General features: G+C 37.7%; 1 protein-coding gene across 3 annotated transcripts in view; it reads right to left on the bottom strand.

The window, feature by feature from the left end:
* SP4 (Sp4 transcription factor) overlaps window positions 1-25313 on the bottom strand; it is an 82559-nt gene extending 57246 nt beyond the window's left edge. The window contains exons 1-3 of one of the 3 annotated variants that reach the window (XM_053218318.1): window positions 25089-25313; window positions 24563-24687; window positions 22478-24032 (exon numbers count right to left, since the gene is read on the bottom strand). In XM_053218318.1, the coding sequence (XP_053074293.1) occupies window positions 22478-24032; window positions 24563-24687; window positions 25089-25095 (1687 nt within the window). In that variant the 5' untranslated portion in view covers window positions 25096-25313. The remainder of the gene's footprint in view (window positions 1-22477; window positions 24033-24562; window positions 24688-25088) is intronic. The other 2 variants (XM_053218317.1, XM_015080393.3) reach the window with 2 other exon arrangements.
* Window positions 25314-25593: the final 280 nt, after the last annotated feature.

The following is a 25593-nucleotide window of genomic DNA, read 5'->3' on the forward strand; positions in this document are numbered from 1 at the left end:
AGAACCTTTAAGTGTAACTATTTTGTCCTTTTAATTTCTTCATCACAATAAAGTTCCAAAAGACCATTAATTTACAATACCTATATTACTGTTTTAAATTAGTGGTTTACTTCATTCATTGCTCACAGCTAAGATCTAAAGATTATTTCCACATATATGCACTTGATTATGATATATGGCAATAGACATGAAATAAATTACCATAAAAGAATTACTGAAAAGAAAAAATAGTGGATCACATTTATATCCCTTTCCTTTGACCATATTAGGGAGTTTATTATTTTATATTTCTATTGTGCTGTCCCTTGTAAGAACTCAATGTGCTTTATCAGCTTGGGCAGACAATAATCTATTCATTATCAAAGAATACTCTTTGCCACTATCAAAGAATACCCTTGATGATTCTGAAAAAGAAAGGAACTTGCACATTTCTAGACTGAGTAAAGACTATATAAACTTAAGAGAATAGCTTGAAAAAACAAAATTACATTTAATTATTTTTTAGGAAGCCTAAAAAGTTTCTGGCTTAGGTTGTTCTAAAAGGCTACCAGTAGATGTGTATCACATTAAAATTTTATTTTCAACTAATAAAAATTTTGAATGATTTTAAAATCCTAAACAAAAAAGTGCCAAATTTGGCCAGATTTACAATATCTGGAGTATAGCTCTCCGGCTGAGTATCTAACATTTCAGTACAAAAAGGAACTATAGTGCTAAAACACAAGAAAAAATTTAATGGTTTAACGTTAACTTTTATTAGCAGTTACAAAACACAAGGTCAATTTAGAAGTGAACATATCAGGGGAGCCCAGGTGCCTCAGTCAGTTAAGCGTCCAACTTTGCCTCAGGTCATGACCTCGTAGCCCATGGGTTCGTGTCCTGCGTCAGGCTCTGTGCTGACAGCTGAAAGCCTAGAGCCTGCTTCAGATTCTGTGTCTCCCTCTTTCTTTGCCCCTCCCCAGTTCATTCTTTCTCTCTCTCTCTCAAGAATATACATTAAAAAAATTAATAAATAAATGTGATACAGATCATTACATAAGATCAGAAGATTTTATATTAGCAGAATATGGAGATTTTCATGCTACCAGAGGATTAATAAAGTGATTATCTTTTATTCAAATTAACGAAAAAGGCAAAGCATTTCCAAAAGGTAAAATGCAAAGTTTACAATAAGTATCAGTCCTTCAAGTAATTGACAAGTTTTGAAAAATGCCCACACACTTATGGAAAATGAAATCGAATCATTAAATATAAAACAATTTTTTCAACAGACCTACAAATCTTTAACTAAGCAGTGACTATATGCAAGGCATTGCCTATAGATACTGGAAGAAGCCAGGATGATCACAGTACTAGCAGAGGTAATACAGTGGACCATTACTTAGCTCCACTCATAGCTGTTTGTTTTCCACTACAAAAACTGAAAGCTATGGCAATAAGCACATCTTAGAGCCTCTAGGAGATCTAGGAGATCTGGTACAACAGCTGGCAAAAAAAAAAAAAAAAAAAAAAAAAGGTAGACAGGAAATCTGTCAGGGAATGGAAAACTTTTTTGAAAATCCAAATGAACTCGATTATTCTTTATCACTCTTACATGACTTAAGGTTATTCTATAATGAAGTTGCTAAGTGCTTTATTCTATGATCAAAAAATAAAATTTCTCTTATTCAGAAAATTAGAGGATCCCTGGGGAGCAGGTGACATGCAATTCTAAAATAAGCTAGAATGACAGATTTTCATGGGCAGAGGTTCAACAATCTTCTTCAGTAAGTCATACCTTGTTCAATTACTTAATGTATTTCTTTAATTTAACCTAAATTTCACCTTCCAACATAATTACATTTTGTTCAGTTTCCTAAAGAAATGGACAGCAATCACTAGTATCTGTATGGAGAACCAGTTTAAAGCCACCTTTCAGGCTTTCCTTTCTTTGTTTCTTTGAAAGTGGAAAACCAAAATTGATCCAATATTTACATAAAGATCCAGCAAAACAGAACACAGCAGAAAACAATTTCACCACAAATCTTGTATATTTACTTCCTAATATTATGTCTACTGAAAAATAAGAAACCAAAAAACCCACTAAGAAAAACTCACTATAATTCACTGTTCTCTCAATTTCTCCTCATATTATCTCATTCACAATATAATTATGTGACCCAGTCAAATTTATCATTAAAAGTACAAATACTAGGAAAATGTGTCCAAGAAAATATCTAGTTTAAAAGCCATCACAAGTTTCTAAGCTTGTGATTCTAACAACAAAAACAAAATTAAAAAAAAAAAAAGAGCTGAGATACAACATGGGTGAATTCTGAACATAAAACATCCAGATTTGGATGTAAAATATCTGAATATCTGTGCATAAAATATCTATTAAAATAGTTTATGAAATAAATAAAATTTAAGTAAATACATTAGATGCTAGATGAAAAAAAATATATAAATAGGAACAATTACTAAGCAACCAAACCACTGCCACTTGGGACAGGAGAAAACAAAATTAAGATCTTATTCCCTTGAGAAAAGGAAGAAAAATTTGCCTATAATTTTCTTCCTAATAAAAAAACTTGTAACACTCACACATCTATTTAAGCCTGAAAGAGTCAGACCTAGGTTACCCTGGGTTTGCCAACAACTATAGGTATGATTTGGGTAAACTATATATCCACTTTGGGCCTTAATCTTCTCATTTACAAACAAAAAGAGCTGAACCAAAGACGGTGTGTAAAGGTAGCTTGGAAATCAGAATTTGTCATCTTTCCATGAAGTTTTAAAAAGGTGTATATACATACATACATATTTGTGTATACATATACATACATATGCATGCACATATTTAATTACCTACACACATACATATCTCAGTATCATTCTGAATATTCATATTACTTCTTAAGAAAACTTCAAATTTAACAACATTTAATACTATTTCTTAATAAGATTCTTTGCCATAAGCATTATAAAATAAATCAGCAGCTCACTGTTTTAAATATAATGTATCAGTAGAAAATGTGAGTATGATAAGGCTAACAGATGAGAAGACCGGCTTGGAAAGACAGTTTATTATTCACAGTTCCCAAGAGGAAGGGGCAAGCCATGCCACAGGGGGCTACATAGGAAAGTACCAGGGTTAGTCAGAAGGCAGACGGAGGGATTAGAATGAAAGACAAGAGCCACAGTAAACTATGGTTTCCACAGGAAGGAAAAGGCAAGACAAGGGAAAGAGGTTTAGAATTGGCTAGCTTGAATAATTTCAGAGGGCTCAGGAGGTATAGAGGCTGTGGTTGTCTGGTACCTGGCCCTGGGGTGGGTAGGACAGGCAGATAGTGGCCTGAAGTGTGAGGGCCTATCAAGGATAGATTGGGGAGTGGGGTCCAGATTGGTTGGTTTGTATTTGAAAAGCATACACAAGGGGGGAGTTGTTTACTATCTCTAGGAAATGATTAATCCTGGAAGGGGCAGTGCCCTCCAGGGGCAGCAAGACCCTAGATGTCAAAGCATCAGAATACAGAAAATAAAACCACAATTAACACATGCAATTAAGCTAAATAACAGAGAAGTCTCATTTCTGCTGGGTATTTATTGAACACTCAGTATATATCAGCATTGCACTATACACTTCAGATACAAAAATGACCATGTGGTAGAAAATGAGACTGCAAAATGCTAAATACACACACCTGTTAATTTAGAAGAGAAAGGATAAATTTATGATTAATAATAGTTTACATCTATTTAATACTTTGGTATTTATAAAACATTTTCATACATCACTCCTCACACATTAATCCTCAGAAAAACTGTGCAGTAGGCAGTTTAATATTTATTTTACAGGTGTTTACTAATCACTCAAGAAAGCTGAAAGGCATCACTGTATCACAGACAGTAACTGGCAGACCATGGGACTGAAGCCAGGTCTTGATTCTTGTCCACCACTATTTTCACCCACACCACAATGTCTCCTTCATTTTAAGTTAAAGCTATAGTATTATTGTGTAGAAAAAAATAGTTATGGATTCCTAACCACTGAGGATTAACTGCTCACTGGCCTTTACTGTAACAACTGGGCTAGCATACTGAAAAGCATGCAGGATTCTTAATAACTAATGAAACATAAATTCCTTACTGGAGTACTTGTAATAGTATTTGAGGGCACAATTCTGTGTTTTTCTTTTGAACTTTTGTATAAGAGTAGAGTGCTAGACCTCACATAACCTAAGACATCATTTCCAAAATAGCTTTTATTTCTCAGCAATCAGGGGTAACTAAACATATACTTTTAAAAGTGCTTCCATAAATTTAAATTTATTTACCAAGTAGAATCCAAGAAAATATTATACTTAAAATTGTTTTTGAGGGGCACCTGGGTGGCTCAGTCAGTTAAGCATCTGAATTCAGCTCAGGTCATGATCTCATGGTTCGTGAGTTCGAGCCCCACGTCAGGCTCTGTGCTGACAACTCAGAGCCTGAAGCCTGCTTTGGATTCTTGTCTCCCTCTCTGTCTGCCCCTCCCCCACTCAAGCTCTATCTCTCTCACAGATAAATAAACATTTTTTAAAAATCGCTTTTGAAACTTCTGTTTAAGAAAAATCCATTTTATCATTACTTAATTTAAAAAAAATCATCACAGATGACATTCTACAAAAGCATCTTGACATTAGTACAATCCAGCATTTCAAGTAGTACTTTCTTCCCAAGGTAACAACTGGAACCTCTTATTAAACTCCATATGCCGGTAGTTGTGATGCTGAAAATGGTGTTCTCCCTGCTATAATACTTTCAAGCTTAAAATTCTAAAGTTCCAGCAGATGAAGATCCTACTGCTCTCATGAGACATCTTTGGTCTACAAATCAGCTGTCATATGCTTCACCTTCTAGAATAAGCAGTAACAAGTTTTCTCCTTTGAAGCCAAGATATTCAAAGATCCACCTAACTCTTCTACTTCTATATTTCTAGATTTTACTTTATTGTCCCTGATGCAGGCATCTAAATCATGAGGTAGTAAGGTAATAAAATAGGTAGGTTGGGATGATTACTGTTAAGTTGGAGAGCAAGAAGGCAACAAGGACTGTGGTGAAATTGTTGGTCTGAAGATCAGAACCTAGCTTTTGGGAAGGTTAGGAGGTAATGGATTAAAGAGCTCTCTGTGAAGTCACTGTAGCTGCAACATGAATTCTCACAGGGCTAATCTCTGCTGCTTGTTAGCTAGAGAAGCTCAGACCTAAGCAAGCATACTCCCTGGCTTAAAGGGCAGCTGGTCTTTGACCAGGCATCTTCCATGTCTATACCCACTGGCAAGGGCATTTTGAGTAGTCAAATGAGCTCCCAGATGGCAATCTGAATGCTCAAGGGTTTAGGGGCCTGGCCCTCATTTTTGCTGTTGCTAAAGGCTAGGCATGTGCTTAGTTTAAAAGGATGGTGGCGAATCATTTTCTAAAAATTCTGTAAATCCTTACTAATAACTCAAACTTAGATAGATGACTGACCTTCAAAGGACAAGAGCGTTAGACTCAGTATTAGATGTGGCCTCGAAAATTTGCCAAAACAAAAACAAAACCTTACATATGTGGAGATACTGACATATCTCATTCAGTTTTACTCCCCAAAGTAATAAACTTGACTTAAAAACTAGAAACACTGGTAAATGGTATTTTCCCTGAGTTTTCCTCTTGGCTCACTGAAATAAAATTTAAGTTCAATTTGGTTTCCACAAACTTGTGCTTAAAATTATACAATTTTAAACACTAAAAAATATCTCACATATTTCACTTTACAAAATACATTCACAAACATTTTATTGTAACAAAAGGAAAATACCAAGACCTCCAATCCCAAAGGTGACACAACTATTTAGTGGCAGAGTTAACCTGCTACCCAGCAACAGAGCTCTTTTGTTAAATATATCATGGTTACCTCTGCTCATCAAACTGCTTATGGAATAAAACATGTTTGCCTTCCAGTTTGAAAATTATATATAGTTATCACTACCTGTTCAGATAGCCACCAAAGAATCTTTTCAAAAGCACACTGAAAGCTGTGAACACTATGATTTCAACAATCAAGTTTTCTTTGTGACTTGGGATAAGGGTGGGAGAGTGGGAGGAAGTATGTTATTTTTTTCCGAATTACCCCAAAATGAGTTGGTAGACATGAAGGATAATGATGAAAGAACAAGGAAGGTGACGAATAGGTCCACAAACGGAGAATATAATCTCAAGTTTTTTCTCGATGTTTATAATGATTAAATATATATATGTAAATGCACACACACACAAACTTATAGACAAAATGAACTCAATCACATCCTTTCAAAATATAGAGACTATAAACTTACCCCATTCTCGTATACTATAAATTTACTCTGGTCTATCAATCTCTTGTAAAATGTAAATTGGTCTTTAATTTTCTTTGATAATTGGTTACTTTAAAAATGGGGGGGAAAAAAAAAACCTTTTAAAAACTTTTCACAGAAAGTAATTTACCCAGGGTGCCTGGGTGGGTCAGTCAGTTAAGTGTCTTGACTTCTTGAATTCAGCTCAGATCATGTTCCCAGGGTCATGGAATCAAGCCCCATGTCAGGCTTTATGCTAAGCATGGAGCAGACTTGAAAATTCTCTCTCTCTCTCTCTCTCTGCCCCTGCTCATGCTCTCTCGCTCTGTAAAATGAATGACTGAATGAATGAATCCCAGTGCCAAGGAGTAAGAATTTTGAAGCCAGATGGAATCTGAGTTCTTTTCCCAACATACCCATGTATTAATTCTGTAACGCTGGGCAAATTACTTAACCTTTCCTTTCCTCATCTATTAAAAATAGCAATAATCTGGGGCACCTGGGTGGCTCAGTCAATTAAGCATCCAACTCTTGATTTGAGAACGAGCCCCTTGTCAGGCTATGCTCTTGGGATTCTCTCTCTCCCTCTCTGCCCTTCACGTGCAAGGGCATGCATGCACTCTCTCTCAAAAGAAATAAATAAACTTAAAAAAAATAGGAATAATCTAAGACTGAGATAAAAAAGAACTCACCTATAATAAAGTATAGGACCCATGACTACAGAACGTGTCTATTTTGGTTCCCCACTATCTAGAACAATGTCTGGTATACAATGGCAGATATTTGAATATTTCTTATTATTTATCCACTAGACAACAATAATAAAGTTAAAGCACCATCCCTGTCAAATGAACTAATACACGAAAATGACAAGAGAATTATCTAATTAACAAATTCTATACATATAATTCTTATTGTTTTGGGGTTTTCTTAAAGTCATTTCTTAGTATTTCCTTCAGGAAGTAAATTCCTGTCTATTGACATGTCACATGCTGATCAAGAAGCAACTCATGAGGGGCCCCTGGGTGGCTCAGTTGGTTAGGCATCTGACTTCAGCTCAGGTCATGATCTCACAGTCTGTGAGTTCGAGCCCCACGTCAGGCTCTGTGCTGACAGCTCAGAGCCTGGAGCCTGTTTCAGATTCTGTGTCTCCCTCTCTCCCTGACCCTCCCCCATTCAGCTCTGTCTCTCTCTGTCTCAAAAATAAACATTAAAAAATATTAGAAAAAAAAAAGCAACTCATGAAATATAGACTTCATAAAGCATACACTTTTTTACATACCTGATATTTTTATTAGTTTTTGTATCAGCATAATATAAATAACATTAAATTAGTATAAATATTAATTACCATATACTGATTATATTTAATAATGCATGATATATTTATATTTTTACATATTAATATTACCAATATATTAAATATTAATATTACTATATTATAAATATTAATGAAAACGAAATATAAGACTCCCCTATGGCTTATATTCTTAGACTCTGTCTTTAAAAATTCACTCAAAATTGATTTATGGTACACATATATTTAATGAAGGAAATGTCTTTGCTGGCCTCAAATTCCCAATCAACATAGGATACACAAAGTAATACAATTTTTTTTTAATTCTAATCCTCTTTATGGCATTTATGCCCTGTGTCTCAAAAGGAAGATGAAGAGTAGACTGCTCAGCTATACAGAAATCAATGCCTTACTGAACACACTACAATAATTACAACAAATTACTTACAATAGTTACTTAGCTGTAAAGGTAGGTGATAGTCCTATTCACCCAGAGCAGCCTTATAAAAAGTACTTTCACTTACTAGCTGTCTAACATATTGGCTGTATGACCTCGGCCAAGATATTAACTTCTGATGGCCTTGGTTTCCCATTTTATCAACCGAGGTCACCATCATTACCTTCTTCAAAGAAGTGCAAAAATTAAAAGGGTTAATATATATATAATATTTAAGCAGTGTCTGATACACAAAAAACAATGAACGAATTACACAAATGATCACAGGAAACACACACTGTAGCACATAGAGCATATACAGTGAGAGACAATTTAAGTGGTAATGGACAAAGTGCAAGGTCCTACAGACAAACTGTGTCTGGATTTTGTGACCTTGGGCAAGTTTGTACCACTCTAGGCGTTAGGTTTTGCACCTGACCAGAATGCTTAACTTTATAGGGTGTTCTGAAGAGTAAATGAGTCAATATATCAAGTGTAGGATACAGTATCTGGCACACTATAAATATGCAGTAAATGTGACCCGAAATATAAAACAAGCATAAGAGTTAAGAACCCTTTTACTTAATTCATTCATAAAAGAACACTAAATTAATTTCGTTCCCCATTAGAACACTACGGAAGAGGGAGGTCAGTCCCATGTTATTTTACAAGGAACCCATCAAGCCTCGCAATAAAGATGCTGAGTACCTGATTGCTGAATTTAGGAATGTAGGCTCCCCGCAGAGAAGCCATGAAATGGATGAAAGCCTATCAAGAGGTTACCAGAACCATTTACCTGCCCTACCATTAAAATCAATATAGGTACTGACATCCTGCCAATGAGAACAAAAGATGACAGAAATTCTAGAAATAATAATTCAATGAGATTTAACTTTATAAAACTTCATTAATTAAATCACAACTAGGATAAAATCATATTACTGCTTCAACAAGCACATTATCATAATTTGTAGTATTTATGACAAATAATCTGTCGAATGTTAACGTCTCCAATTGGTTCATATGTAGATTTAAATATAAGGGAAAATGCAGAAGATTTAAAAACCACTTTAAGTAGAATCATTTCTCCTATATAAATTCAATTAGTATTTGTCATCATCTGCATCTACCCTTTTCTTCTTCCCTCTTCTTCCTGAACTTGTTGGCCTAGACATCCTCAACTACAACGAAACAAGGATTTTCCGCCCCCTCTCCCACTCCCACGCCAGGCATAGGTACCCACTTACCACAGCACAGATCACTATCTGGTTCCTATACTCCTGTGCAAAAGCAGCTCCGCTTCTGTGAACAAAAAGCTATGGTGACTTGACTCATTATTTACAGAACTGTACTAAAGTCTCTCTGGCCGTATTATTAATTCAGAGGAACATAATAAATTCAGGGGGACAGAAACAACCCGTAAACTGTAAGTACTTTTGGATTCTCCTCAAAACTGCCCTCATTGCTAAGATTCTCACCTGCAATTTGTCTACCAAAACACAGGAAACAATCAGATGTGAGTTCCTTTTGTTTCATTTTACTAACCACTTTTCCTTTTATGATCGTAACTCTCGTTCCTTTTTTAAGTATGCATCTTGAATCTATTCCAAGGACCTATTGATCTCATTCTCCTATGAAATCAAAGTTCTCCTTCCCTCTAGTTTAGTATCAGGATTTTAATGTACCAAACGATATCCATCAATACATAAGCAGAAAAATACCATATAGCATATAAGACACAGCTTCTGCCCACAGGAAGTTTACAATTCAACTTTAATGTATGTTAATATTTCTTGATCCCAGTCTGAAGTTTGCAACATTTGTAGAAAACTCCTTAAATTAATTTCCAAACTGCATGTAAAATCCAACATAACCTACAATGGCCCTCCTCAACCTGACCGGGCAAAATTTTAGTAATCCATTCCCAGCTCAGTTATAACCCTCTCCATAAAAACATTTCCAGAACCCTAGAAGAAAGCAGAACTAGTGTTTCTTTCCTGTGGGCTTCTACAACCTCACTCATAGCCTTTATTAACCAAATGCCATGTTGTAATTAAATTAACTATATATTCATCACATTCTATTGTCTCTAAGATGCAGGGATTGTAAGGAAAAAAAGATTCCACTAATTATAACATGCCTTTGACTGTAAGGTACATTTCAATTTTGAAGACGTTGAAATGTTAAAAAAAAAAAAAAAGTATCTTTTGACAGCAAAGAAATAAAATACAGTATGTCCCTGCAAAAGATCATATATTCTGAGAGCATCAAACATGTCTCACTTCATCCTCAGTTTCTCAATGCCTATTACAATACTTGATACAGAACAGAGAAAAAGAACCAGCAAATCTGATGTTTTTACCTAACCTGTTACCACTTCTTTCAGGTCAACATTCTCTGTACTAAAGGGAAGTTTGACAACCTGTGTTTTGTATTAAGCAACTTCACTGCCACAGTCCTTCTAAAGGCCACTGTGAATTCATGACTAAATTACTCCAACGACGTACTTTCTCCTGGGCTCCTAACTTTTCCACAATTTCACCTAGAGAGAAACACTTTAATAGTATCATTTGCTTCCTAAATCTTTCCATTCAATCGCTTTCACCCAGAAGATTCACGTGTTTGAAACTAACTTTTAGTATTATTTTGGCAGAGTCCCTTCTTCAACTAAATGTTAGGAAACAGTCCAACAAACACACAACTTCTCTCAAGCAGAGGTGGCAGGCCGCTCACGTGGCATACCCTGAGCCTCTCTGTGAGACGGCTGGCTGCGATGGAGCACAGACGGATGGAGCACAGACGAGGGAATGCCACTCGCTGTGTTAGCCACACGCCTCCATGTGAGCGCTTTATGTTTTTCAAGTTCAGTCGCGTGGCTCAAGACACCTCTGTCTTCACTTCTCTATCTTCAGTCTCAAACGTCCACTTTCCAAACCAATCTTCGAGGCCTGGTTCAAGACCTATCTTCAACACTGAAAGCCTTCCTCGTTTACTCCAATCCACTGATTTCACTTGTCTCTGAGCTCTCAAAACTTGTTTTCCAGATCTCAAAACCTAGTATTGAAGGATAAACTCTCATATGCAACTGTAAATGCCCTGTAATTGTTTCATGAATGTAAGCCTCACCTCCCCAACATGAGCATCCTTTTAAGACAGGTGAATACTTTCGGAGTCTAACACAGACTGAGCATGCAGCACTTAGATCTCGTAAAATTAACATGCTGCTTTTTTTTCCACCTATAGATACACCTCTCTCCATTCTTAGTTGCACTGCAAAGGTTTCTGATATTCCTTTTATACAACTTTCTTATCTGCATCTGATATTTAACTCCAGCTAATATCCGTATCAAAAACTACTCATTCTCCCACTTTACTACTTCACATTCAAGTGGATGAGAATAGAGACTTTAGCAGCTTCCAACTTTCATATATAGTTGACCCTTGAACAACATGGATTTAAACTGCACGAGTCCACTTACACGCAGATGTTTTCAATAAATTCAGTACTATAAATGTATTTTCTCTTCCTTATGATTTTCTTAATAACATTTTCTCTGGCTTAAGAATACAGTATATCATACATACAACATAAAAAATATGTGTTAAGTGACTCTGTTTATGTTGTAACTAAGTCTTCCACTCAACAGTAGGTTATTAGTAGTTAAGTTGTGGGGGAGTCAAAAGTTATATGCAAATTTTCGACTGTGTGGGGTCAGCACTTCTAAGCCGGATGCTGTTTAAGGGTCAACGGTATAGTTTTCTTCATAATAGTTAAGCTTTTTTGTACCTATTATGTCATCTTATCTTTGCAACTCTACAAGGTAAAAAGCGAAGGAATTAATATGACCATTTTACAAATGAGAAAAGGAACAAAACTCCAATTATAACATGTTTGTCCAGGATGGAAAAGCTAATGGGGAGCAGCACCCAAGCAAAAATGTGAGAGTTCTAATTCTTGGTCCTGTTGTATTATAAATTTTAAAATGTTTTCCTGCTGCCTGCACATCTCCTCAAGCAGGCTGTGAGCACCCTGCCCAGGCACCCCCAGTATGATAAGGGGGTGGCCCCTGCCTTGAGTTTCCCTTCCTACCTTCCCCTGACTGGGACCTAGTAATATTTACATGCCTTTTCTTATGTACTCCATCCTGACCACCCAAGAAAAGCATCTGCGCATGGGTCCTCGCTCTCTCTGCTCCCCACCTGCTTGGCTGAGCCAGCTCCCTTGGTCTCCCCTCCCGTGTGATCCCCTCTCAGTGTACAGTGACAGTCTCTCTAGGACATGTGAGCATAAAAAACTTTTTTTCCTGTGCCTCTCCTGTGTCTCCTCTTTGGGCCACACCTGAATAGCACCTGGAACACAAAATACCTGTGCTCTAGGAAGCCTCTCAGTACTGATGTCTGCAGCAATAAAACTACTACTTACACCACATCACTCATGAAACAGATAATCGCTACTCCTAACTTTATTATTGTACCTAAGGAAAAGAGAACCTTCATATATCTCAAGTAACACTTTCTCTATTTAAAAGAGTCTCAAGTCTCAAATAATTTTCTGAAGTCTTTATCCTCTTTATTTTAGCAATGGGTTGTGGAAAACTGTGATTTTATCTTGACGTGAAAATATTTCAACGCACAGTGATCTTGCCTGGTGGATTTAGTATTTTCTGCATAATTTTTAAAAAATTTTTCTTATGTTTATTTATTTTTGAGAGCTAGAGAGACAGAGCATGAGCGGGGGGAGGGGCAGAGAGAGAGGGAGACGCAGAATTCGAAGCAGGCTCCAGGCTCCAAGCTGTCAGCACAGAGCCCCACATCGGGCTCAAACTCACAGACCACGAGATCATGACCTGAACCGAAGTCGGACGTTTTAATCGACTGAGCCACCCAAGTACCCCTGAATCTTTTTTTTTTTTTAAACACCTATGTGCTAGATATTCTGAGCCAAAAAGAAAGACCGACTGGATCTGTTCACTCCACTGGGTAAATTAATAAATTCGAAGTTGTAAGTGCATCCAGAGTTTGAACTTTGTTAGGATCCTAATTTTCCAAACGCTCTCCAATTCCACTAAAGTAATCACATTGTTGGTACTAAAGTGACAGTATCAGAAACATGACTAAACATGGCTAAAGAGCTACTGAGATGAAATATCCTAACTACAAATTCAATGTTGGACAACAAAGTACATGTTTAAAATACTAATGCTTTGCAGTCACCAAATAAAAGTGCAAATAACAGAAAAACATCTTAGAGTGCAGTAAGTCTAACAATGAAGAACAGAAATCTATTTATGAAGTAAAATATTACATTTATTGCTTAAGAGAATTCACCTTAATTATACTCCCTCTGTAATAAGAAAAATGATAAATGTGACCCTCAACCCCCACCCTCTAAAATCCTTAAATACTTGGTCAGTCATGTAAGTTTAACTAAGACTTCCAGAGAATTCTCACCATATGCTGGATGGAAGTACCCAGAATAGGACCACATAATCAAATATTCATAGAATCTTCAATTTTAGAAGACTTGCAGTTTACCTAATCAAACTTCCCATACAAGAAATTCTTCTACATACTGCAGTGTCTCTGACAGATGGACATCCAGCCTTTAATACAGGAAGGTCACTACTTCATGAAACAAACCATTCCATTACTTTACAGCACTAGTCCATTTGTGTATATAGACATATTCTTCTATTGATTTCCAAGGGTCAAACAAAACAGATTAAAAAACAACAACAACAAAAACAAAACTTTTCCTATATCGAAAGACAGCAGTCACACTTCCTCTTGTTTTAACAATAAAACCCCCCACTCTTCAATGATTGCTAGTGTGAAATGTTTTCCGCACTCTGCATTCCAGGAATCCCTTCTGATACGCTTGCCAGTTTGTCAGTGTCCATTTAAAATGTGCCACAACTAGCAAAGCACACAATATTGCAGAAATGGTCTGACAAACACAAAGTAAAGGAGGAGCTTTACTCTACTCTTGATTCATATCAAGCCAATAAATCCCAAATCACCTTCACATGTCCTGCAGTCAACCTAGGTTTTTCATCTTGTAGGCACACAATTTCCCCTACCCTTTTAAACAGAGGATCTGTTGTATTTATCTTGCTAATTCTGACCCAGCATTCCAGACTATTAAGATCAGTTCGAATCTCAACTCTATCCCCATCATAATTATTAGCAAAGTCTCCCAGCTTTGCCTCATCTTTAATTAAATAGGCCATCCTTCAGTACAGTATTTGAAAAAAATATTTAACAGGATTGTATCAAGGATAGAAACCTATGCCATAATACCAAGGACATCTACTGAAATAGACAATCATTTCTCATACAATTGAGAAACCAGGTATGAATGAGCCTTTAAAGACATCATGACTATCAATGCTGAAATCAAAATATATTGTGGCAGCATTATTTCTTTTCTATACTCATCTGAAAACCTTAGCAAAAGAATACATAAACCTAGTTTCTTAGTGAAGCCATATGGGTTCCCCATGATCCCTGAATTCTTTTTTAAATGCTCAGAAGCCAACTACTGGATAATTCACTCAGGGCCTTTGTTAAAGATGTTATCAAACTCATCTGTTTGCACTATAGGATGTTTTCAAACAGTGAGGTGCTTATTCATGCTCAATTTTTCCATGTGCATAATTTTTAAGTTACTGATACTGGCCTGAAACTGAATTTGAAAGTTCCTTCTGATCCTAGGATGGCATTTATCTGGATCATTCTAACTTCCAAAAAGCAAATAAATGTCCCTTATCTACTCACTAACTTTGCACAAATAATCTCAGTGAATACAGGTCCAGTTATTTTAGCTGGAACTGAATTTTTCTTGCTGGGTGACAGAAGCACAGCCCAGCAGCTGTCTTTTCTCCATATTACATCATTTTGCTCAGCCAATACGTGTCTTTTGCTTTGATCTGAAGCCTTACAAGTTGTTTAAAATTATTTTAAAAGCCTACTTTATTATGAGTTTCTGCTTTCCTAACATTATTCTTAAAATGTCAAGCTGCTCTTTGTTTTCATTCTTTTTTTTTAATGTTTATTTATATAATTTTGAAACAGAAAGAGAGAGAGAGACAGAGAGAGGCAGAGTGCAAGCGAGGGAGACACAGAATCCGAAACAAGCTCCAGGTTCTGAGCTGTCAGCACAGAGCCCGACGCAGGGCTTGAACCCACGAACCACAAGATCATGACCTGAGCTGAAGCTGGACACTTAACCAACTGAGCCACCCAGGTGCCCCTCTTTGTTTTCATTCTGAATCCTCTGTCCTTCCTTCTACCTTCCACGTATACTATTTTAAAATCTGAGTTTAACAACAAGGTCTCCACACAGCCACACTAGTTTCTATTCACCATTTCTTTTACTACTTTTAGTCATAATTATCTGTCCGTGCTACAGAATGTTAGAGCTAGAAGAAACTTTAACTGCAGAGTCAGCATTTCAATTTTCAAAACCACTTACCCTTTACAGGTCTTAAGTTTACCTACAGACACAAAAGGATAAAAAATAGCCTTTACCTCTGAACTCATCCTTTTATCTTATGTCTCCTAAACAAAAGACTCGGAATCAATAGATGATTTTAAATCATGGCTCTACCACTAAGGCAAATTTTTTCTTTTTGTTTTTTTTTTTTTAATTTTTTTAATGTTTATTTATTTGGGGGAGACAGAGTGAGAGTGAGAGTGAGAGAGAGAGAGAGAGAGAGAGACACACACACAAAGTGCTAGTGTGGGAGGGGCAGAGAGAGAGACAGAATCTGAAGCAGGCTCCAGGCTCTGAACTGTCAGCACAGAGCCTGACGCAGGCCGGAACCCAGGAAAAGAAGATCATGACCTAAAGCAAAGTTGGACACTTAACCTACTGAGCCACCCAGGCACCGTGGATGGCAAATTTTCTTAAAGAAATTAAAACTTATGAGGCTATCTGTAAAATGGGCACAATCAGACCAGCTTACAAAGATACTGAGGATTTTAATGAAATAATATAAAATACCTAACCTAGCACCTAACAAGCTCTAAGGTAAACAATAAATGTTTGTTTTATTCCTCCACAAGTCTCATTTAAAAAAACAAAAACAAAAACAAAAAAAACAGAGGCAGCTGGGTGGCTCAGTCGGTTAAGCATCCGACTCTTAGCTCAGCTCAGATCATGATCTTGGGTTCATGAGTTTGAGCCCCCAGCATTGGGCTCTGTGCTGATGGTGTGGAGTCTGCTTGGGATTCTGTCTCTCCTTCTCTCTGCCCCTCCCCTGCTTGTGCTCTCCCTCTCTCTCTCTCTCTCTCTCAAAATAAATATACTAAAAAAAATTTTGTTTTTAAATCGATACAGTAGCTTGACAGCCTGAGGATTTGCTTAACCTACATATAGAGTTTACCAATCTCTTTAGTTCTGAATTTGCTCTTTCAAGAAAGTACAAAACAATGCGACTAAAATTCCAACATTAAGCTCATTAACAAGGCGACCTACAGAATTGTGCTTTTTACCAACACTCTAGTCAGTATACTAAAGCTGAATATCCAGTGACAACAGACAAAATCTATCTGGGAGAACACAAAGTCAAGCTAGATACTCTCCATCTCTGGTCCCTAAACTTCAACTATATTTACTCACTAGCAAAAGATCTGAATAACAAAGCCAGCAATAGAGCAGAAAGACAACTAGAGCGGCAGTCAAGATTCTAGTGCTCACTTTGCCCGAAAGTACAAGAAAGTCATTCAACTTTTCTGGGCTTCAGTTTCTTCATTTCTAAAATACCACTAAGGAGTGAGAGGGTAGGGGAGAGACGCTCAATTATCTTTAAGTTACCTTAATTATGGTTTCATTAAGCCTTTATCTCACCACACACATACATAAGCAATTTGTGGTTCAACAGGTTTCCCTTTGCCACAATCTGCTCATTCATTAGGTAGCAAACTGACAGGCATTATGAACATCCAATCGTAACTAAATCAAGAGAGTACAGAAAAACCCACATAAAAGTATGGTTTGGTATCAGGCCAGGTTCCCCCTTTCGTTGTCAATTCTTACTATGTCATCCCCAAATACTTAATGTAGGACTATGAAACTTCTGAAAGCCTATTTCTGTTTTCACTTGTAACAGAAAAATACAAAATCCCTTTATAAATAGACTTTAGCAGTGATATCCAATGGCTACAACTGGTAAGCAATAACATCAAAGATCCTTTCAAACTAAAATTCTACCATCTTGTAAATCTATGTTATTTCTACGAGATCTATGTATAGCACTTTCCCCCTATCTTCTTTCTTAATCAAGCCTCCTTTTCCTTCTCTTCAACTTGCTTTTATGCCTACTCCAATATTCCTTAAGTATTACTTATTATATGTTTCCTGATTCAGATTCAAAAAGGAGATAATTGGGGTGCCTGGGTGGCTCAGTCAGTTGGGCATCTGACTTTGGCTCAGGTCATGATCTCGTGGTCTGTGAGTTGGAGCCCCGCATCAGGCTCTGTGCTGACAGCTCGGAGCCTGCAGCCTGCTTCGGATTCTGTGTCTCCTTCTCTTTCTGCCCCTCCTCCATCATGCTCTGTCTCTCTGTCTCTCTGTCTCTCTCTCTCAAAAATAAATAAACATTACAAAAATTAAAAAAAAAAAAATATAATTAAAACTCTATCTTCCCCCCTCTATTCTGAAATCCCCTAAAAGATGCCCTTTTAAAAATTAATGCGGCTCTACACTGGATACCTTTTCATCTTCCATGAAGAACTTAAAAATTGGCAATGATGTTGTTATGTCATCATCGACAAATCTTAAAGGTCATGCTATATGTTATCTAATGGGTAAAATCAACTTGGTAATTCAGAACCGAAATCACTTGTACAGGGTACAAGATGTAAGTTCTTCATAATGAATTCTACATGTAACAAACAGTACTAGAAGATTTTAGAGAAATAAAATTAGAAAAGCAAACCTGACTTTCTAAAAAAAAACAAAAAACAAAAAACAAACCCCAAAAATTAACAACCAAACACAGCAGGCATACATATAGCTCTACACACAAATATGTATATATGTTTATAAATCCATATACAAGTATAACACGTGTATAGATTAAGATGCCTACTAAGACAATCCAAATTAACAGAATAGCAAAAGAAATATTAGTATTAAACTTCAAGTCAATTTCTACTTTTAGTAGCTCTATAAAAAAAGTATGGTGTGGGTACCTGAGTGACTCAGTGGCTTAAACATCTGACTCTTAATTTTGGCTCAGGTCACGATCTCAGGGTTGTGGGATGGAGCCCCACTTTGGGCTCTGCCCTGACAAGTGCTGAGCCTGCTTAGGATTCTCTCTCCTCCCTCTCTCTCTCTCCCTCTCTCTCCCTTTCTCTCTGCCAACTCCCCCTGTCCCTACATTGTCTCTCAAAATAAATAAATAAGCATTAAAAAAAAAATTGATTGTACTAAAGTTTCCAAATTAAATATATATATATATATATATATATATATATATATATATATATATATATCTCAATTCTTTTCTTTGGCCCCCATTTTCCCTAATTATGAAGAACTGGCCTTCCCATTGATGATCCCCAGGTTTCATACTTTAAATCCAAAAATGTAAAGGAAGGTTGGAGAGTCAAGTTCTTAAAGGGCCAGCAACATCTTATCTTCAAGTCTGAACTTCCTTTGTGTAAGAATTAGCCTTAAAATGTTAATTACCACTAACATTGACAAAGAAATATCCATCCATCAAGCAAACACAGGTTCTTTGGCCAATTAAGGCCAAAACCAAAGAAAGTCACTAGCCAATGCAAGTTAATTACAGATTTAGATATCAATGGTCCCTACATGTTCTAAATTGTTTAAGAAGGTGTAACTCCTAATGTTCATTTTACCTAGGGCTCTTTGACTACCTGAGCACACTGTGCAAACTGGTAGTCCTTTTAGAACAAAAATCTTACTTTCCTCATTTAGTTAAAGGATGTTCTTAAACCAGAAAAATGATTCGTTACCTGTGCTCTTTAAAAGGGATTTCTGCTTTTCCTTCAAGGTCAAACTCATAATCCAACAAGGAAACAAAGTATATAAGTATGTAAGGGCAACATGTACTTAGTTCCTACCATAATTCCAACTAATTAAATGCTAGATACTCAGCCTGGAAAGTCAAGATTCTGAGAGGAGACCAAACCACAGAAACACATTATATCAAATTCAATACCATGGCAAGAGATTCCCCCTAAGTTGTCACTAACATTCTCTTTTCATAAAATCAAGTATGAAGCTCCCTAGCCTCAAGAACTGGTTTCATTTGATCTACCTTATCCAATTTTTTTTCCTATCCGTATCATCCAGAACCTTCCCGTATCTCCAAGAGTGACACGAGGATGGATGGCAGATAACTTTTAGCCCCTGGGTATTGACTGAGTCATTGCATTTTGTCAAAGCCGACTATTAAGAATTTTTTCAAGGGACACCTGTGTGGCTCAGTCAGTCAAGCATCCAGCTTCAGCTCAGGTCATTATCTTGCAGTTTATGAGTTCAAGCCCTGCGACGGGCTCGGTTTCTCCATCTCTCTCTGCCCCTCCCCTGCTCTCTCTCTCTCTCTCTCAAAAATAAATAAAACATTAAAAAAAATTTTAAGAATTTTTTTCAAGCCTCGTAAAAGCTGTCATGAATATTTAGAGCAAAAATTTTCCCCACGAATTAAACAAAATCAATACTATTTGGGGGAAGGAAATAGATATATAAAACAGTCAAAAAGTAACAAAAAGTAAATGGGGACACAAAGTAAAAGATCAGAACTTACAGGACTCATTTATAAAAGGGATATGTACGTACTTTTTGCTCATTCTCCCTCTTCTAGAGAGAGTAAAGCACCTGGTGTCTACTGTTGATGTCTTAAAAACTCAAAGCCAAAAGACATTAATGAAAATAAAGCCATTTCACCAGCTTCATTAAAACCACTCCAGGCCTTGCTCCCAATTCCAAACTGCTATCTTCTCCATCACCTTCTATGCCTTAATTCAGCAAACATTTGTCAAGCACCTACTATAGCAAAAAAATAAAGTAAAACTCTATGAACGAGTCTCAGATGAACTGCATTGACTTGCAAAAATTGGTACATTTCTGATCTTTGTAACACGGTTATCTTCTTAAAATGATTGAGCATATCTATTTGAACATAAACTCTTCAACATCAACAAAATTTAATCTTTGGTTTCAAGAGAAAAAATCCAACTACATAAAGTTTAAATTTCCTTATACACTTAAGCGACATTCAAATCATGTAAACTCTTAAAAAAAAAAAAAACCAAAAAACCCAGAAAATGGAAGACTAAACATACCTATTGGGAGTACTCAGCATGTGGCTAGTCAATACATGCTTGTGAAATAAAAACTGTAAATTCTTTTTGTCATTAAAATCCATTCTTTGAGGCATACATGAACTAGGTCCAACACCCATCTGCTTCCATATTTTGCTTTATGGTTCACTAGTAATGATTAGATCCTTCCTTGGTTCTCAAATTTCAACGAGAATTTAGAATGACCTGGAAAGTTTATCTGATAGGCAAATTCCTTGACCACACCCCCAAAAGTTATAGTTCCAGAAAGTGGATGCTGCATTCATAATAATACAACATTCAAATAAATCTGAGTTAGGTGGTCAGAAGATCATACTCTTAGTATCAATGACTCACCCTCATAATAGACAAGGGGCTGTAACTGATACCAATGAGAGTACATAAGAATTGACTATTCCTGACCTAACTTATAAGTTACTCAATTCTCTTAAGCATAATTCACAACTAATGCTTAATAGGCAAATCAAAATTTAAGTGAACTAACTTTTGCTTTGATAATGCAAACTGTCAAACAATCCACCAAAAATAGATATTTTTCTCAAATACTTAAGATACTGTCAACGTTTAGGAAAAGAACAGGAAGAAAACAATCTATGGACTGTAATACAGAGAAACACTTATATAACTGTCCTGCAATAGTTTTAGGGGGAAAAGTACCACACTCAAAATACTCTTTGATTAGGTTACTGTCCTGTCAATACAAAAGCCACTAATCACGTGGCTATTTAAATTAAAATTAAATGAATTAAAAATTCAGTTTTTCAGTTGCACTAGCCACATTTTAAATGCTCAAGAGCCGCATATGGCTAGTGGCTAACACACTGGATAGGATGTACAACACTTGTTCATCACAGAAAATTCTACTGGAAAGATCTGGTTTAGAGGTTATGGGCATCTAAATATAACATGTAATCTCTATTCTTCCTGACAAGAGAGCTCTATTTGGCAATTTCCAATCATAAATATATACAACTACTTTAGGTATTAACTGTAAAACAAACAGTTTAGCATAATTTTTCTGAAACTTATTTCTAGAAAGGTCATTAAAAAGTGATGTGCTCATTCATATTATCAACATAAAAATATTTAACTAGAGACCTGACACTATCAAAGGCATGAAAACCACAAGTAGGTTTGCACCTAATCAGAATCAGTAAAAAGTGTTTAATTACTAGAAAACAAAAAGTATTAGGTAAAATAAGTCAAGAAAATTTAAAATACTTAGTAAGTCTAGTTTCGCAAATACTTCAGAAATCTCTTTACATACATAACAAACAATTGCTTTATAATTGGTTTTTAAAACGACCTTACTACAATTAATTCAAGTTAGTGACATTTTACTATTTTCATTCTTAATTGCTTTTCAACAACTTCACACTAAAAAATGCCTAAAAATAACAGAACCATAAGATTTATATACAATTTTATATGCGAATAACTACTAATACAAAATCCTGAGAAAATGCTGGTTTTAACAGAAAAGTAGACATAAAAAATTAATCAATTTGCAACTTAAAACTGTATCTCTAAACTGCATCAAAACCTAGTTTAAAACAACACTGTAAAAAAAACGCAAAAGCATGAGCAACGAGATGCTGAATGAGAAATAACTTCCAATTGAAGAAAAAGTTAGACTTATTACAAAGCCGAATTAAAACTTCAACAGATTCACAACCACGTATTAATTCAACTTTCAACCTACTTTCTTTTAAAGATACAAACATCTTTAACATCTTTTTTATTAGAGTTCTTTCTGAAGAGTTCAAGTGTATTCAAATATCTCTAAATTACAGAAGACAATTTTGATTCTAATCAGGAAGTTTTGCTCCATGGAAAAATAAGTTGATAAAACTGTCTAACAAATATAACTTCTACAACCTAACATTAAAACGTACAGACGCGAATGGGTCACATGATGACTAGTTACGGAAGTTAACATTCCTGTCATTTTAGATTCCCTGTGATTATGTTTATGTCAGAGGTCTTCAAATCTAAGTTAGCAAAGAAAAGCAGTAACTTATTAAAAACTGTATGAAAGGATCTTACAGAGAAAAGATTGTAGTAACTTACCTGCAACACTAGTGATTGTAACCGGAACTCCTTGAACTTGAACACCTGCAGCACCCAGGTTGGCAACACTCACTGTCTGCAGGTTAGGCACTGATGCAAGCTGGGCAGTATTCAAAGTTATTGGGGCACCAGCAACAGCCACAGGAGCAATTTGAGCAAGGGTTGTGCCACCACTTGAAGACACTGGGGTGATGGTTAATTGTTGGGATAACCCAGCATTCTGAACTTGTAAATTTGAAAGACTCTGAATATTCTGAACCTGTACAGTTTGCCAACTGATTTGCCCTGAAGGTGTTAAAGTTGGAGCCCTGATAAGCACCTGAGTCGGATTTACTGCTTGAAGTTGAACATTCTGCAAAGGCTGCTGCTGGATGGTCTGAATTGTCTGCCCTGACTGAAGTTGAAATGACTGCGGCGGAATAGCCTGAATAATCTGTTGCTGAGGCTGTTGGATCTGGATCTGCTGTAAGATAGGCTGGCCTACAATCTGCACCTGCTGAAGAGAATTTGATTGATCCTGTGTGTTCTGTATTCCATTAGACTGAAGCTGACTGGAGCTCTGCGCTTCAGACTCAGTAGCAGCAGGTGTTTGAGATTCTTCAATAGTGCGTTCAGAACTACTGGCTGATGTGCTTGCATACTGGCCCGTGTCTGCTGAGCTCACTAACGTGTCACTGCTTGTCAGAGACGTCGAAGCAGTGGTTGTGCAGGTAGTGGAGGAGGAGGGAGATTCCGGCATAGTACTGGCAGAAGCGGTGGTAGTGGTGGGTGTGGAAACTAACTGACTCCCGTTGGAAGTCCCACTATCAGTAGTAGTAGCAGGCTGGCCAACCTGTCCAGTCCCTCCTCCAGCAGTCACGTTGTTTATCACTGGCAAAGCTAAAGTCACTCCTCCAATGTTAATTGGTAGGGTTGTTACAACTTGAGCCTGAGTACCAGGAAGGGTCTGTAATTGCAGTGGTATTGAAACACCAGGTCTAATTTGGACTGGAACGGTCTGATTTGCCAGGTTTTGAGCAAGAATATTCCCAGAAGCTGTCCTGTTAGCAGCTGTGAGTATAGCTTGATTATTACCTGCAGAAATGAGCTGGATTTGACCCTGCAAATCCTGTAGAGATGAACTACTAGCTGGATTGATTTGAATCTGCTGGCCTTCCACTGTCTGAAGTTGTGGAATCACTTGGTACTGGACACTACCACTCGGATTTTGTACTTGTATGACTTGAAATTGACCAGGGGCGGAAGAATTACCTGATTTCGTTTTTGTAGGAGATGCACTCCCGTTATTACTGCTGGAAGAACTAGATGAACTAGAAGCTGGCTGAGAAACGTTATTTTCTTTTGAAGCAGGAGGAGTGGAGGCAACAAGTTGCCAAGTGTTTCCAGCAAGTTGTGTTGTTACCAGTTCTAGCTGTTGTGGTTGATTTTGAAGTTGCACCAATCCTTGGCTTGGATCTATAATAATTTGTTGTTGTCCAGTTGCTTGATTTTCACCAGGAGTCCCTATTTTGCTGCAAGTAGCTGCCAGTAAAGCCAGAGGAGAGGGCTGAGAGTCCTACCCAAAAATGGGATGATAAAGGAGAGGGGGAAAAAAAAGTGGGCGGATTTAGTGGAGGCCAGTAGATGGAAGGGGTCTGTTTGTTTGTTTATTTATTTATTTATTTATTTATTTATTTTGACAGCTCTACATTTCAGAACTTACTTAGGCAATGACAGAAATCAAAAAGAAATAGTAACAAGAGCAAGAAGATAGAGGAAAAAAGGGAACAGATACTGTAATATAAAGTTCAAATAAAAGGAAATTTCTAAGAAACTTTTGTAAAGTATATTCTCATAAACTCAAAATGCCCTTGGGAAAATACACACCGTTTTCTACTGGTCTGAGTTCCTGATGTAATTTTAAACAACGTTATCCCTTAAACATGTGAAATCTTTATGAATTTACAATTTAACTTCCTCACTCTCAGAAAGATGCTTTGAGTGGATGAACATTTGTATTCTGTTCTTCAGTTCTGGGCAATTAAAGGACATAACTCCCTCTCTCCCCTTACGTTTCGTGGTGAATTTTTTTATGTTTGCTTTTACCTGGGAGCCTGAGGTTTTGGGTTTTTTATTGTTATTCTCTGGCTCAGAGGTTTTCCCTCCTTCTGTAGCCATCGCCGCTGCTGCTGCTGCCGCCGCCGCCTCCTCCTCCTCCTCCTTCTTCTGATCTGCAACAACCCCCCCCCCCCACGACAACAGGTTATTAGGATTATTATTATTCGTCTTCCCCCTCTCCTCCTCTTCCCCTCCCCCCGAACATTAATCTCCATAAACCCGCGATCCACGCACACCGGCAGGGGGTGGGGGAGAAGGAGGGAAGGGAGGAGGGGGATATCACAAAACGTGGTTTGAAACCCGACCCATCCGCTCCAGAGCAACACCCAGAAGGTTGTTCTCTCTCAGACATTAAGACAAAACACAACCCTCCTTCCCTCCCCCTGATACCCTCCCTTCCTCTCCTCCTCCCCTTAAAGCATCTCAGCGGCCCCGGGGGAGGGGGGAGAACCGAGCAGGGTCTGGGGAGGGAGGGAGGCGGTGAAGGAGACCAAGGGGGGTGGAGAATACGTACCGCTCATCCCGCATTAACAGGACAAACCCTCAGACGGAGACACAGGGATAGAGGTGGGTGGGGGTGGGGGCGAGGCGGGAGGAGAGGCCGGTCCCGCCCGCCCGCGGTGGCTCGGAGGAGGCTGTAGCTGGCACAGGCTCTGCCTCTTTTTCCGCGAATGGCCGCCGCTGGGCTGTGGCGTAGCAGCTCCTCTCTCCGCCCGAGCCCGGCTGACTCGCCCTTGATTGACAGCTGCGGCGCGCGGCGCGGGCGGCGGCGAGGGCTGGGGGCGGGGCCAGGGCGGTGCGAGCCCGGCCGACTCCCCACCCCCCTCGGCCTCTCTCCGCCGGAGCCGCCGACTCTCCACCCCTTCCCCCAGCGGATTGGCCGCCGACCTGCCGGGGGCCGGGGCGCTGGGGCCGCCTCCTCTCCACCCCCTTTCTCGGGGTTATCCTTTCAGCCGCTCTTCTTTTCCTCCTTTGGCTTCTCCGGTACTCCTTCTCTCGGCGTTCTAGCTCAGGCTCGC

Source organism: Acinonyx jubatus, chromosome A2 (assembly GCF_027475565.1).
Source record: "Acinonyx jubatus isolate Ajub_Pintada_27869175 chromosome A2, VMU_Ajub_asm_v1.0, whole genome shotgun sequence".
NCBI lineage: Eukaryota > Metazoa > Chordata > Mammalia > Carnivora > Felidae > Acinonyx > Acinonyx jubatus.